The sequence below is a fragment of the Phytophthora sojae genome (assembly GCF_000149755.1).
Source record: "Phytophthora sojae unplaced genomic scaffold PHYSOscaffold_3, whole genome shotgun sequence".
In the NCBI taxonomy this organism is placed as follows: Eukaryota; Oomycota; class Peronosporomycetes; order Peronosporales; family Peronosporaceae; genus Phytophthora; species Phytophthora sojae.
In genome coordinates this window covers 1525887-1540179 of record NW_009258117.1, presented here as the reverse complement: position 1 = coordinate 1540179, position 14293 = coordinate 1525887, and the positions used below count along the sequence as shown (strand labels likewise).

The following is a 14293-nucleotide window of genomic DNA, read 5'->3' as shown; positions in this document are numbered from 1 at the left end:
GTGCGGGCGCAGGAACGACAGCGCGTCCTTGTACGCCTCGCCGCCCGACGCCACCACCACCGTCGCGTGCGCGCCACGGCCCTCGGTCGCAGCCAGCACCTTGTCGCGCACGTTGCCTTCCTTGAAGTCGATGAAGTCCGTGATGCCGTAAGACGCCACCAGTTTGCGCTTGTCCTCGCCCGAGTCGATGGCGATCACGCGGTAGCCCATGGCGCGCGCGTACTGGCACGCCAAGTGGCCCAGACCGCCACCAGCGCCAGGGATCACGACCGAGTCGCCGCACACACCGCCGATCTCCTTCAGCGCCTTGTACACCGTCACACCCGCACACAGGATCGGAGCAGCCGCGTGCATCGGCAGCTCCTTGGGAATGGGCGTCACGTGGTCAGCGTACGACACGCACCACTGCTGGAATGAGCCATCGACCGTGAAGCCGTGCAGGTCCGCGTCGACACAAGTGGACTCGTAGCCCTTGCGGCAGTCCTCGCAGCCCAGGCACGAGTTGGCCAGCCACTTGACACCCACCGGGTCACCGATCTTCAGGTGCGTGTAGCTGTGGTCGCCGATGGCAGCGACGTAGCCCGCGCCTTCGTGGCCGCCCACCAGCGGCAGCTTGTTGTCCAGCGGCCAGTCGCCCAGCCACACGTGCAGGTCCGTGTGGCACACGCCCGAGTACGCCAAGCGCACCAGCACCTCGCCGGGCTTGAGCTCCTCCGGCTGCGTCACGGGCCAGTCCTTGCGGACCTGCAGAGGCGCGTTGTTCTGCTCGAACACCACGGCCGTCTGCGTCTTGGGGATGTCGTAGTGCGACTGCGACTTGACCGAGAACGAGCGCGACTGGCAGCGCGGGCACGTGCAGCCCGTGGGGTGCTGCACGCAGTTGCCGCAGCGGCACTGCATGTTGTGCGCGCCGGCGAGCGACTTGGTCGAGGTCTTCACGACGCGGCGCGCGGGCTGGTTGAAGCGAGACACGATGCGCAGCATGATGGCGAGCTTGGAAAAAGGTTCTTGGGGTGGTCGCTTGGTGAAGTGGTGGGCAGTAGCCGGCAAAATGGGGAATGACTCGAGCTGTCGAGCTCGTGCGTGGCAGGCAATCGGCACGAGGTGGTCCAGGCAGGTGCAACGACACTTGCAGTATCTTGACGCGCACTTCAACGTGGACGACTTGCGTGTCGGCGGTCGTCGCTGGGCCGCTGGCCAAGCTGAAGCGCCTGGGTTGGGCCCAACTTCAATGCCACGCCAGCTTCCGGTCGTCAAGAGCAGTAAAGTGAGCCGGGAGCAAGTTCAACCACATTCGCCCGTAAAACGCCGGCAGCCCCATGACAACTAGGACTGCAACGACCTCGTTTAACGCTTCAAATTGACAGGGCCATCACTCGAAATGCAAGACGGCGGCCGTAGTCGAGAGCATGAAGAGCTTTACTTGCGCTAAAGCTCTTCAACGATGGTGCGGAATTAGGACCCCCAAGCAGTTGTTTTAGCTCGTTCGGCTGTTTGGTTTGGTCAGCAATGAAACGCAAGACACACTTGCTTTTTGTATGGTGCGTATCTTTGCATTTTTAGCAGGCCGTAAACAGCCCCTCCGCGGTATGATATTCTGGTATCGGGATAAAGGGTCACACTTGTATAGGTGTACCTACGCATAATAAAAGACTCAACTGGTGGAGCTACCGCTTTATCAAAAATTATCATAGAACACAGGCGTGTACTTCAACTTACGGTACGCCGTCAAGCGCTGATCGCCCGCCAACCTTGCCATCCATGTCGATTCCCAATCTAATTGCTACACGGGCCATCGAGCTACGACTCCTCGGTGTGCGTGCTAGCCACTGGCTAGTAGCCAGATCGCCGGTTCCGTTCGTTCCCTCCGAGTCGGAGGCTCCGACACCACCACCGCATTTGGTGCGTTGCTGGGTGGATCTTGCGGTCGTCTATTCATTGTGAACAGTGACATTGTATATCATCACTTACACTTTGTATGCTGCCTCTATCTACGAGATCAACTCACAACGAAAATCAAAACACTATTACACCATTGCAAAGAGTGTAGTAGCGACAGATCAATCACGACTAAGGTAGTCTCGCGACATCGACCAATATCGATATTTTTGATTTAGCCAATCATAGATCCGTATTTCGATCATCTCAAGAGCGAAAAAAACAAACGTATGAAACAGGGATGTTTTAACATGAAAAAAATCTCAAGGATATAAGAAGATAAAATAAGATTTTCGGGTTCGCGAGAATATGTATACCTAACCCACGTCCCTACCACTTTGTCTACTTGCTAGTCGACGTTGCTACACTAACACTGTTGCCTTCACTTTGGATATAGTTAAACGACGCAGACAGAATCGGCAGCATACCTGGAAAATATAGCAGGCATTTCGTTGAATTTATTGGACTTGAAGTGATGACAAGGATGTAGTAGTCACTTTGTTGGAGTGACCTTCGATTGAGCAGGTGACTTCAAAATTCCGTGAATAGACAACAAATGAACTACTTCGAAATATTATACTATAGTTACTGCTCGTTTCTAGCTCGTTTTGGACCTTATCCCCTCATATAAACTAACAGCTTGAAATTTGGCTACAATATAAGACAAAAGAAAAAAAGTCGGCCTCTGGCACCAATCTTCTTTTTCAATAAAAGAGAGAGAAGAGGCCCAGGTACTTGACCTGGTGGCGTATATTTAGGCACTTATTTCGGAGCCTGCTGGAAGCTGGCACTTTGACGTCTAAGTGAGTTACCTTAAACTTTTCCTAGTTGATCGGTTTCCCTTCCTGAGGTCGGGCGGTTTGAGGGGATGCGGTTGCAGAGGTTAATCGGGAGTTCCATTAGGGGGGTGACTTAGGGGGTTCCAGGGGATGTAGTGATGGGGGGGGGGGCGGAAATAGACTTACGTGGCTTTTTGTATCGGAATCACTCCAGGCGAGACTCGAACCCTCAGTGGAACGCTTGATCTTCGTGGGCCTTACCCACAGGGACACTAGGAGCCCCGTTTCAATAAAAGAAGATATAAGAAAAATGAATAAAAGAAAGTTTACCATCCCTGGTAGGAAGTAATTCATTACTGAAAAGAAGAACTACGCATACCTACAATGATGATGATGATGAGGTTTGGACAACTGGGTAACTTCCGAGTCCTAACAACCCTACTGCCGTGGGTTTACCCTTGGCCGATTCTCACTACTTTACGTATACCTACAATGCTAAGTTAAGATGGAGTACGCGACGAACCTGTGGCTAACCGGGAAGGCCTTCATCTTGAGTAGAGTTTGCTTGTGGTATGTCCGATCATACCGCATTGGTTTACGCAGACACAGATTTCGGTTTCATCAGATCCATGACAGTGTAGATCATAGCACCACTAGCCGTAACACCCAGGGCAGCAATAACGGCCTTCATGAGTAGCGATCTTTTCTTCGGTTCCGCCGCTTCGCTGCCTTTCTAGCCCTTGTGGTTTGTGCTTTAGTCACGATCAGTGCCAGTGCTGAGAGCATTACTCTCCGCAACGGCGTTGCCTCTGAATCGCCTCGATACCATCGTTTGCTGACCGGCACTGAAGCCGTTAAGAAGCTGTTCAAGGAGATGCACCAGAAGAGTGCTCTGGGTAAAGTCGTCAAAAAGATCGCTAAACTCATGCAGGCGGGAAAGCTGAGCGACGATCAGGTTACGGTTTTGGCTAAATTGGCGGAGCAGGAGAAATCAGGGGCAAAATTGTGGGTGCAGTCTCCGAGGGGGTGAAGAATCCGTTTGACGACATGGCTAAGGTGGTTTCCGAGTCTGCGAAGAAGAACGACGATGTGGCCAAGATGATGTCCGAGGCTGCGAAGAGGGAAGATGACCTGGCCAATTTGATTTCCGAGGCTGCGAAGAGGGACGAAGATGTGGCCAAGGTGCTCAGTGAGGGCGCGAAAAAAGACGATGATGTGGCCAAGTTGGTAGCCGAAGTTGCGAAGAAGGACGATGATGTGACCAAGGTCATTGCTGAGGGAGCTAAGTACGAGGACGAAGTCACGAAACTCGCGATGATTATTTCCACGAGTGGAAAGGTCGACGAGCAGTCGGTTAAACCGGCAGCGGTGATCATAGCGGCGGCGAAGGCTGGCGGTATTGTGGTGTAGCGGGATCGGCCAAAATCTGGTTAAGGCCTGATCGAGCTTCCCATCAGCGCCCAGACACCGACTAACGGAGGGGGTCCCCCAACGATTCGTGATCGGCTGAACTTGTTCTCACGTCGGCGGGATGGATCTGCTCTCTCGGGGCTCCGAAGATGCAGCACTTGGTGAAGATTGAATGTCGTGGCGTGACGCGGGGATAGTTTGTGGAGCAGCGCGGTAGTCTTCGCTCTACGTCCGAGTATATGCTCCGATCGAGGGTTCTTCGCTGCGATCGGTCGGCCTGGAGTAGATCCAAGGCCTGTAGTTGCCTTTCCGGGTGTGTTCCTTCCTTTCCTGAGTTGCTTGCCGCTTCCTATAGCGGGATCGAGGTTGATCGAGAGGAGAGGCAATCGCCGGCCAAGCACTAATATCCGGTCGATCGAGGGCTTGCACAAAAGATAGATCACTAGAGTAGGTCAAGCTGACCAATGTATTAATCCAGTCTTAACCGTACCGCTAGTTCACTAGCCAATGTGTCGACGCTGTCGAGGCCAATGTAGTTCCTGGGACTTGGTGACTTGAGGTGGCTTGTGGTCTTTGGTGCAAATTCTGCTCTGATTTATGTTTAGCTGGTGTCTTTCTACCGCTACCATCTCATCTACCATCCTACAACTAAACAACTACTGGATTCTTGTCCTGACTTCGTCCTCCATGTGCATCCCATCGTGGCCGATCCCAGATCCCCGATCGGCCCCGATCGGCGACCCACGATCGGCTCCCGATCCACGACCGACTCCTGATCCGCGATCGATCTCGATCGGCGGTCAACTCCCGATCGATGACTTGTGCCGGTTGCCGTGTGCAACCGATCCATCACCTTCCGTCCTTGGCCGTCCTTGATCTGCAAGATCTGTCGTCGATCGTGGCTTGGGTCGGCCCCGAATCACGCCACGGTTCGAGCACGATCATCCACAATCCGGCTTGCCACATGTCCTGCCTTACACGCCGGCGTCATCGGGCCACTTGGGATCTCCTGAAGAACTCCCTCTGATCCGTAGATCCTCGCTGCCTGTCTCTCGATCGCTGATCTCCCATACTTCCAGTCGATCGGCCCTGCCGCCTTTCTCGGAGAACAACTCTTATTCAGCACTTTTCCACAGTATCTCGGATGAAATGATGGCGACGTTGCCCAAGATGGTGGCGCAAGAGATGAAGGCACATTCTTGAGCTTATTGGCGAAGCTTGTGGGACGAAGAAAATTTATAAATGAAGCCTTCCCTGCGTGCCGAACCTAGAGAGCCGCTGCTACAACCCCCCCCGCTGTCTGTTTCTTCGGGAATAGCAAATCCGATAGGGAATCCTACAATCTTCGTTGTGCATGTGGCTATTACAGTAGCTTTACGTGATTGGCTTCAACCTGTTCACAGAGCCGCTCCCCTGGAGTTGATGTTAACACTTCTAATCCAAAGATTATTCCGGAGAATCCGTAATTCCTAATATATGAATTAACGTATACCGAAAAATCAGTACTATATATCATGTATCAAGCCCTTTCGCGTGCCACGTGGCCTAACCAAGATATTTGATTGGGCAATGCGGTGGGATGGGCAGTACAGAGCATGACCAAAATACTCCCAATTGCGATCTCCCTGCGAAACCGTTTTCCCCCTTGCAGCGAAGGGACCAATAGCACGACAAGCATTCAGCACAGTGGATCTCCTTTCACTTGCTCTGTCAACCTAACACTTTGGGGCAGTCTTTTCAGCCACCTTAGCTACTTCTGGTACGCACGCTGTTGCCGACAGCGTTGCGCTCTTGCCTTCTTTGACGTACATGGGTACCAATATTCGCTGCCTAGCCCAATGATATCCTACAAACGAGATCAATTGACGAAAACATGAACGATGTTTTCAGAGTGTTCATGTTCTCATAGTGGTCTTCACCAAGTGTATGGTGCTTGCGCAGTTTCGACACGATAACGCTTTCATCTCATGGAAGCCATTGGTAGCTGGCATTGGGCCATTTCATTATGACGTTTATTGCGATCATGCGGCTATCGTGGTTATCTACGAGGTAATCCATCGATCTCGACTTGTCAATGAGAACCCGAGTCACTATAATCCATGCTTGACCCCACGCAATGGTTTCGTCGCCACCTCTAGCATCCGAGTAGAGCAAGAGGGTCCAATCGTCTTCTTCAACATTGAGGTCATCCTGATCAGCATCGGCGAAGAGCCGATGACGCCGCTGTGCATCAAGAAGCTGTCCAAGTCAACGTCGTCAAGCGGAACAGCGCTGGCCATCTCTGGAACGCACCGCGCTGTACTCTGCCCCTCCGTAACGCCTGGTTCAGCCGCATCCTCTGTCACTACCGCCGTCTCCGGTACGCCATGGTTGGGAGTCTCCGCAACATCCATCGCCTCTTCCGGAACATCTTCTGCTGTATTCTCCGGAAGATCCGCTGGCGTCACCGTTGCTACAGATACCGTAGAATCCGTAACAACAATAAAGTCAGTATCATTGCAGCCAATACATCTCACCACAACATCCTACCCTTCTTGGTTGGCTTCGAAGGCGCCCTGGACGTCATCGCCTTGCACTTGGCCGCCGCTCCACACCTTGTCGCCTTGCTAGCAGCTCTTGGAGCTCTTGCCACCTTGGCCGGAGCAACGGCAGTCCTCGGTGAAGACGGCCGGAGAGTCTCAGGAGCCGCCTTCGTCGCTTGTATAGGCTTCGTAGCTGCAGGACGCTTAGCCGCTGCCTGAGCAAGTGGCAGGTCCGTCGTCGTAGGAGTCGCCGTGCCTGTCGGTGCCGTCCGGTCCGTCGCAGCAGTAGCCGTAGCCGTCGCGGCAGTCGCTGTAGCCGTCGCAGCAGTCGCTGTGGTCGTTGCAGCAGTTGCTGTGGCCGTCGCAGCCGTTCCAGCAGTCGCCATGGGCTGCCCAAAGGCCAACCAGCCTTTCCGCCGACAGTATCGCAGCAAACTAGTTTCACCTGGCCAGTAAATTGGAGTTTAGTAGCCGTAAGCAACCTCAACGCGCTAAAATAAACGTGCCAACAAAGTAGTTGACGCCTTCTTTTCCTTTGACGTTCCCACCGGGTGCCAGGTACCGTTGGTCCCGTTGATCTCTTTTAGGTCAAGCCCTTCTTCGTCAACTCGCGCCATATCTGCTGGAATGACCTCTCGAACGCGTACATGGCGCCAGAGTGATGGTGGCTTCTCGGCCGCCGATTTCGAAATGAAAGGCTGGTGACAGCCACGCGTTCTCCTTCGGAGATTTATATCTTATCCCCCAACCCTTTCCGAAAATCTTCGTGTCGCATGCGATATGGACTATACAGCTGACCTGCTTAAATTTATCGCATACAAGCTTCTATATGCGGATTTAGCTCACTGAGAATTCGTTGCGGACATGGCTGAATATTTTCACCTCTATAAATTGTATTCCGGAGAATCCGTAATGTCGGAGTAGAAGTGTTAACCAGTCTATTCGATATTTTGCGTTATAATATAACCTTAAATTGTTTTCGACACGAACGCCAGATACCATGATATTTTCTTACCGATAATACTATAGAAGCAGGCGCTGGGCAACGACAATTCAGCGTTGCGACAGGAGCGGATTCCAGACACTTCAACTTTGAGTGGTGGCGCCTTAAGCTGCTGTAGTTCTAATGCACAAGAATAAACAGAATTCGGTCTACGAGAAGGCGGTAATTATTCAAAATTGGGAAAAAAAACTTCTGATTCGGCAGAAATTTGAGTCTGTTGACTGGCGTGATACAATTAGTGATGATGAGAAAGATACTCGTAAAAAATATGGAGTTTCATACAACAGAAAGCTGTTCTGCGCTAATAGCCCCGAACGATACAAGGGGGCCTTTCGAATGCCACTCTCACTGCCTTGTAGACAATTCTGCTAAAAAGCATTCCTGTAGTTCTAGAGCCTGTTGAGAATTTGTCACGCCAGTATTGTTATGTTGCAGTAGAACTAACACTTGCGCGCACACTAAGGGAATGGGACCGATTGTGCATTTTGTTTTTGTTTACTTCAACCAGAAAAAGTTTCACCTTTCGATGCCGACCAGAGCCCATCCAAACAGCCAAAGACACGGTTCTTGTTTCATATCAACGTTAGAGACAGCACATGATGATAGATACACATAGTATTTTGGCCAGAAAGGTTAAGAGCTTTGTTTGTTGATTCGCGACGCCTTGGCGTAGCTCTTCTCGTGCTGACACGACTTGTTAGCTACTCGATGCTTTTTTTTGGCTGTTGTAACGTAGAAGTGTGGATCTAAAATCCCCAAGGTGAAGATGGGCTGGGGGAAAGAGACACGGCTTGGTGTATTTGCATTTCATAGCGCAGTCTGCATTGATGTTTGAGCGGAAACATACAACCTAAAAAACAAAAATACATTCAGAAAGAGACCATTATTTTACGGGCCCGAGGCGGAGGTGTCCGCTTACCCTCCTAGCGTGCAGTGACTTGCACAGCGTCTCTGGGGTATGATTTTGGCGTGGCGGTGCTTCGACCGAACCTCATGTTCGGCGTGCTCCGCTTGCTGACGGATTCATCCAAAGCGCTTGATCAAAAGTATAAAAAAATTCTCCTTCATCTCATGCCCACGGAGCGGATTGTGATCGTGTAACGCTTAGTTCTCGTTAAATTCCCCAAGGCATAACCGAAAAACTTGGTTTATCCAGGCTGCAATCGCATTATTCTCCATAGTCGTGAGTGTTCGGAGGATAATTTGCGCAAAGGTATTCAAAAACCTGGAAGTGACCATTCTGCGCTGCAATGCTGGCACTACCGCCGATCCTTTGAACGTGAACTTGCTGGTGCAGATAGCGTACCATGTCCATGTGCCCATTCGCAGCCGCCTCAGCCATCGCCCATTCCGAGCAACCTTCGTGCCGATATATTCGCAAGAACTCAACGATATTGATGCGATTGAGCTGCGCTGCAGCGTCCATTGCTGTCGTTGTGCAATGGACGGCGATTTTCATGCAGGAACTTTAGGACTTCAACATGCCCATTCCTCGCAGCACCGTCCATGGCGTTCATCGCGCAGCCTTCAGTGCGATTCTCGTGTAGGAACTTAACAACCTCCAGGTGGCCATTGCGTGCAGCACCGTCCATGGCTCTCACAGTACATCCTTCCGTACGATTCTCGTGAAGGAAGCGCACGATATCAAGCCGTCCTCTTTCAGCAGCGAGGTTCATCGCCCCCGTAGTGAAACCCTGCTTTATCTCTTCGTGCAGAAACTTGAGTAGCTCTAAATTGCCTGCTGCTGAGGATCGCTTTAGAAGTGAGAGAAACACACGCCTCTCTTCGATGGGCGATCAACCACCGCACAACACGCAGCTGCCCTGCGTAAATGGCTTCATTGAGCAAATGAGGATCCCACTGCGAGCTCGGGGCGCTCTCCCCGTACAAGTGCAGGTATCCCAAAACATCGAGTCTACCGTTAACCGCCGCAAACCGCCTCACGTCGCCGAAATTCAGCGTTGGGTCTCGTCGATAATACGAAAACTCCTGCAAGTCCTGGAGCATGCGAAACACTCGGAAGTTGTTCTTCCAGATGGCCAACTTTGGCAGCATCCCCAGCTCGGGGCACTCGTCTTGGGGCTCAAGTAGGTCGAACCAGTCGTCCATACTAGCGCGTTCAAACTCCAGCACCAGATTCGGCAGCCCGCGCTTGAACGTCATGATGAGGCGGAACAGCTCGTCGTTGCGAATGACCCTCGCGGCCACTTCGGCTCCTGCTGGCGACCTCCACGCCTGCATTCGCGCCTCCTCAATTTGAAAAGCTTTGTCCTCTTCTTCCTCTTGTTCCGGTGGTTCCACGAGCTCGTCAGCTTTGCTTCTGCTTCGAATCAAGCGCCACAGGTGAAACATCGCCCACAGCAGTACCAACAGCACCCACACGCGTCCTCGGATGTGATCTGCGAGCCAAAACCAGACGAACACCGCGCCCGTCAGCAGCAAGGCCGCATGCAGAGCTGCGTCGCTGTAAACTCGTGCGCACACCATGACTAGCACAGATATTGACCAACGCGCAGTGCAACCGAAGCGTCCAACAAGCGGGTGTGACTGTTGTGGTTTAGCGCGAGGCAGCTTTTCTTGCGTGGTGCTCGTCCGTGAACCGCCGGATTTAGAGCAAGCAAACGTCGAGAATAGCGCGCAGAGGAAACGACCCTCTCGTCAGCTTATAAAGAAAAGAAAAGAACAAGCCGTTCAATGTTTACCCGCCACGACAACCAACCTCATTCGAGTTGGCTGGCGTCAAAATACCAATACGCTTGCGGTATTATATTATAATAAAAATGAAGTGTTGTGTTCAACTTTTCCCCTCTCAAACCAAATACAGTATTAACATCTTTCAAAGGGTTTATGTGCCACACACTAAACGCATTTTCCATCGACTCGACGATGGCGATGTCTGCTCAAGGTCAGGGTCGTCGCGGCAACGTACGTGACAGCCTCTACTAGCGCTTTCTTTGCCTGCCACAGCTTATATTGAGTGCGTATGTGTGTGTATGTGCGCATATATATATCACGCCTCGCAGGCGCGCCTGCCGCCCGAGGTGAACCGCGTGCTGTACGTGCGCAACCTGCCGTTCAAAATCTCGTCCGAGGAGCTGTACGACATCTTCGGCAAGTACGGGGCCATCCGCCAGATCCGCCTGGGCGTCAACAACGACACGCGCGGCACGGCCTTCGTGGTGTACGAGGACATCTACGACGCCAAGAACGCGGTGGACCACCTCTCGGGCTTCAACGTGTGCGGCCGCTACCTCATCGTGCTCTACTACCAGGCCAACAAGATGCAGCAGCGCAAGGCCGCCGTGGACCTGGACAAGCAGAAGCAGGAGCTGCAGGACCTCAAGGACAAGTACGGCGTTGAGTGAAGAGCGAAATGGCTACATTCAAATGACCCCCCCCTCTCTTCTTTGATATCTATTCCGCAAGTTTTTTTACAGAATATTTTTTATTGTGCTGGCAGAGACCCGCTCGACCTTCGCTATATCATCCGACTGAGGGGAAGCAAGGTACGTGGACACAGCTTGGGTGTGCAGCATGGCAGAGCAGAAGCGAGCGGTGTCTGCGGGCCACTGGCTCGAGTTGGCGTTGTCCACCACGCTCACACATTGGCCGTTGAGCTCGAAGCGGTTGACGCAGGGCTCCAAGGACGCCAAGATCTCGCGTAGGTGCTTGCGGAACAACCGACGGATAGAAAGCACTGGGAACTCTTCCGTTGGGCGAGCGTCGAACCCGTCTACGCTGTCACGGGAGGTCAAGTGGGGCTTGCAGAGCCGGAAGAGATCTTCTCGCAGTATTGAATGGCGCACAGGCGGCAGGAAGACGTCGCCTCCGCCTGTAAGGGAGTCGCGATCGAGGTTGACAATGACCAGGTCGTTCGAAGGTCGGGGCGTGTCGCTGTGGCGCACGTACGAGTCGTGCAGGCCGAAGATGAACGGCGTGGGGCATTGCAGACAGTCTTTGAGAGCGAGCGGCAGCACGGGGACGTACACGTGACTCCACACGAGCGGATAGAGCAGAGTTCGCAGTGCCTCGCACACCGAGAAGAGGATCGTGTAACTAGAGGCCACTAGCACGATTTTCTTCTCCAGTAAAGCGAACGCAAAGAGTCGAAGCACATTCGTCAGCGACAGACAGTCGAAGAGGTCACTGAGTTTGAAGTCGACAGCCGGAAGCAGGACATTATCGGGCTGACCCAATTGAAGCTCTTTGTTTCCAGCGAGGAAATGCTGACCCATGGCAAGTGAGGCATGCTCGATGTCTTCGGGAGAGATAGACGTTGTTTCCGCGCCACAGAGCTTGATGCTGTCCCCTGATCGCGTCCACAAGGCACTGAGGAAATGGCGCATGGAATCGACCAGTGAAAACTTCGAGACGATGCAGAGACCAGTAGGAAGTACTTCCGTTCCTGTCGTGTCGTTCTGACCAACAGGCAGCCACATTACTGCGCCATAAACTAGCTTGTCGCCACTCCCAGCGATAAAGTTGAATGCCAGAGGCTTTGAAGAGGCTGGGTGGATGTTTGCGGATGGATTGAGGAATGGCTCGATCGTCTGCTGCAAAATTGTCTGCTCAGGCGTGGATTCGTCAGTGACATTTGGAGATACGATCGTGAACTGAATGGAGCCATCGGGTAATACTGCGACTACAAAAGCTTGGCATCTAGCTCGTGAGAAAACAGTCGCTGCAGCCGAGTCTGGCTCCGAAGCGAGATCAATCAAAGAAATAGGATCTGCCACGCGGTTAGGCTGCTGGTAGAAGGGGATACGCGCCGCACGCAGCAGCACCGCGATGTTTCCGTGACCAGATCCGTGACCAACAAAGTCGCGATACAGCAAGCTGTCAGCAAAACTCGCATAACTTCTGGTACCAAGCACTCGAAACTCGCGCTCAACTTCACGAGCAAGCTGAAACAGTAGCGATACAGCCTTCTCGACTCGAGCATCGAGTGTTAACTCATTGTTTGGAGCTCTTTGGTCGCTCAAGGTGTGTATCGCCACAGCAAGCTGATTTTTAGCGTGGCTTGCTGCAGGTGACGCTACCGGGACTCCACTCTTTGCGTGCGTGGTAGCTCCACTATGCACGAGGAAACAGGAGTGGAGGCGCTTCAATCGTACGACTAGCTTCATGAAGTCGCGCTCGCTGTCCGCAGTCGTGTCATTCATACTTCCGGCCAGTTTTCGGTAGAGTGGTGTGATGCGGAAGGTTGTTTCAACCAGGAAACTCATTCGCTGATGGTGCTGAGGGTCTCGACCGCCTGCAGAGCTGTACAGATACGCCCAGAGAACCGTGGAGCTCCATTCGTCCGACAAAACATCATCAAGTGAGAAACGAGTTTCTGGAAAAGATCGTGAAGAGCCGAGTGAAGCAGCAGATCGAGCTTTCGAAAGGGCTGGAGAGGGTGAGTCATCAGCAGTTGGCCTCAATTCCATCGTAACAGCTCGCTGTCGAGTGGTCTCTGGAGAAGAAGGTGCTCTCGATCGAGGTGATTGATTTCCAGCTTGCTGCCCATTAATGAAGTCGTCGAGCGACTCGGCTTGATACTTTGGTGGAGATACTGTTGGCCGAAGCTTGACTCTAAGTTGTGGGGATGTGGGGGACGGCTGGACGGTAGGCGCTGTCGTGGCTCCAGTTACTTTGTCGAAGAAATTGTCCAGCAGGGACCCGGACTTCATGTTTGGCATCGAGCGTCGCCGACCAGCAATGGCTGCTGGTATCGGGGACTCGGCAGGTGAGCGAGGACTTGGTGGAGTGCGCAGGTCGTCTCGGTCGATAGTCTCCACAAACGATAAAAAATCACCCAAAGTCTGCTGTGTCGCTGGAGATGTCGGAGCTGACGCCGCAGGCCATGCAGTCGAGTTCAAGTTACTGATGGAGCGATGGCTCGATTCATCCATCTCGCCATGCAGCCAACTCACCAGACCCCCTTTCTGCTGGAACGCGGAGAGCGCGCGCTTCTGCTGTTGCGCGACCTGCTGCGTCTTGTCTTTGAGAGAGGCTGCAGCTGCACTCAGCACTGACAGTGTATTCGAAGACGGTTTATTTGCCGGGGAGGTGGGCGATACGGCCATGCTGGGCGATCGAGGCTCCATCGAATCTGGCACGACGGTCTCAATAGGGCTCATAGAGGTCATTGGAAGATCACCTTTGGATGGAGAAGCCATTGCCGTATGCAGCTCGTCGACAAGTTTCCCAAAATTTGCCGGCAGCGGTTGAACTGCAGCTGCCGCTTCCGCGACGGACTGTAACAGGTTGGACGTGCTCCACGCTCTTTCCACACACGGCAAGTCAGCGTCCACCATTGCACGAAGCGACTAAAAGCTAGTTGTGGGCTTGGCAACAAGTGAACCCATTGGTAACAACCCCTGCAGGCGTCCGTTATCTTGCTCAACTATTCCAAGGCGAACTCATGACAGTCCCCTAAAAACAACCGATGTAGGCATGGAGGGATCCCAAGCACTTCACTGCACACAAGACGCATGCCAAGACTTCCGTGGCAAAATACCTGCATGCCGTGGAAATATAAGCTGACATGATACCCACAACATCGGAACCAAAGTTTGGTTTGAAGCATAGCGTGGATTCCAACTTCAAGTCCAGGTATTTGCTGTTCGTTTCGATAAAGTCCAGCTACCACGCACCCA

General features: G+C 52.8%; 5 protein-coding genes across 5 annotated transcripts; 2 read left to right on the top strand and 3 right to left on the bottom strand.

Annotated features, from left to right (window-relative positions):
* Positions 1-16: 16 nt before the first annotated feature.
* PHYSODRAFT_327855 (hypothetical protein) lies at positions 17-984 on the bottom strand (the record flags this gene model as incomplete). The annotated part of the gene is made up of 1 exon (XM_009524084.1): positions 17-984. A coding segment is annotated over one exon (968 nt), but the record flags the coding sequence as incomplete, so codon positions are not given.
* A 2777-nt stretch (positions 985-3761) lies between these two features.
* Positions 3762-4127, top strand: PHYSODRAFT_497451 (hypothetical protein; the record flags this gene model as incomplete). The annotated part of the gene is made up of 1 exon (XM_009524083.1): positions 3762-4127. A coding segment is annotated over one exon (366 nt), but the record flags the coding sequence as incomplete, so codon positions are not given.
* Positions 4128-6217: 2090 nt separating this feature from the next.
* Positions 6218-10139, bottom strand: PHYSODRAFT_327853 (hypothetical protein; the record flags this gene model as incomplete). The annotated part of the gene is made up of 5 exons (XM_009524082.1): positions 6218-6579; positions 6657-7038; positions 8959-9080; positions 9154-9406; positions 9462-10139. 5 exons carry the CDS (start codon positions 10137-10139, stop codon positions 6218-6220), a joined length of 1797 nt encoding a protein of 598 aa, XP_009522377.1.
* A 405-nt stretch (positions 10140-10544) lies between these two features.
* PHYSODRAFT_312714 (hypothetical protein) lies at positions 10545-11017 on the top strand (the record flags this gene model as incomplete). The annotated part of the gene is made up of 2 exons (XM_009524081.1): positions 10545-10577; positions 10676-11017. The coding sequence occupies 2 exons, from the start codon at positions 10545-10547 to the stop codon at positions 11015-11017; spliced, it is 375 nt and encodes a 124-aa protein (XP_009522376.1).
* Positions 11018-11083: 66 nt separating this feature from the next.
* On the bottom strand, positions 11084-13774 carry PHYSODRAFT_327851 (hypothetical protein; the record flags this gene model as incomplete). Its single annotated transcript, XM_009524080.1, has 1 exon — positions 11084-13774. One exon carries the CDS (start codon positions 13772-13774, stop codon positions 11084-11086), a length of 2691 nt encoding a protein of 896 aa, XP_009522375.1.
* Between the last annotated feature and the right edge of the window lie 519 nt (positions 13775-14293).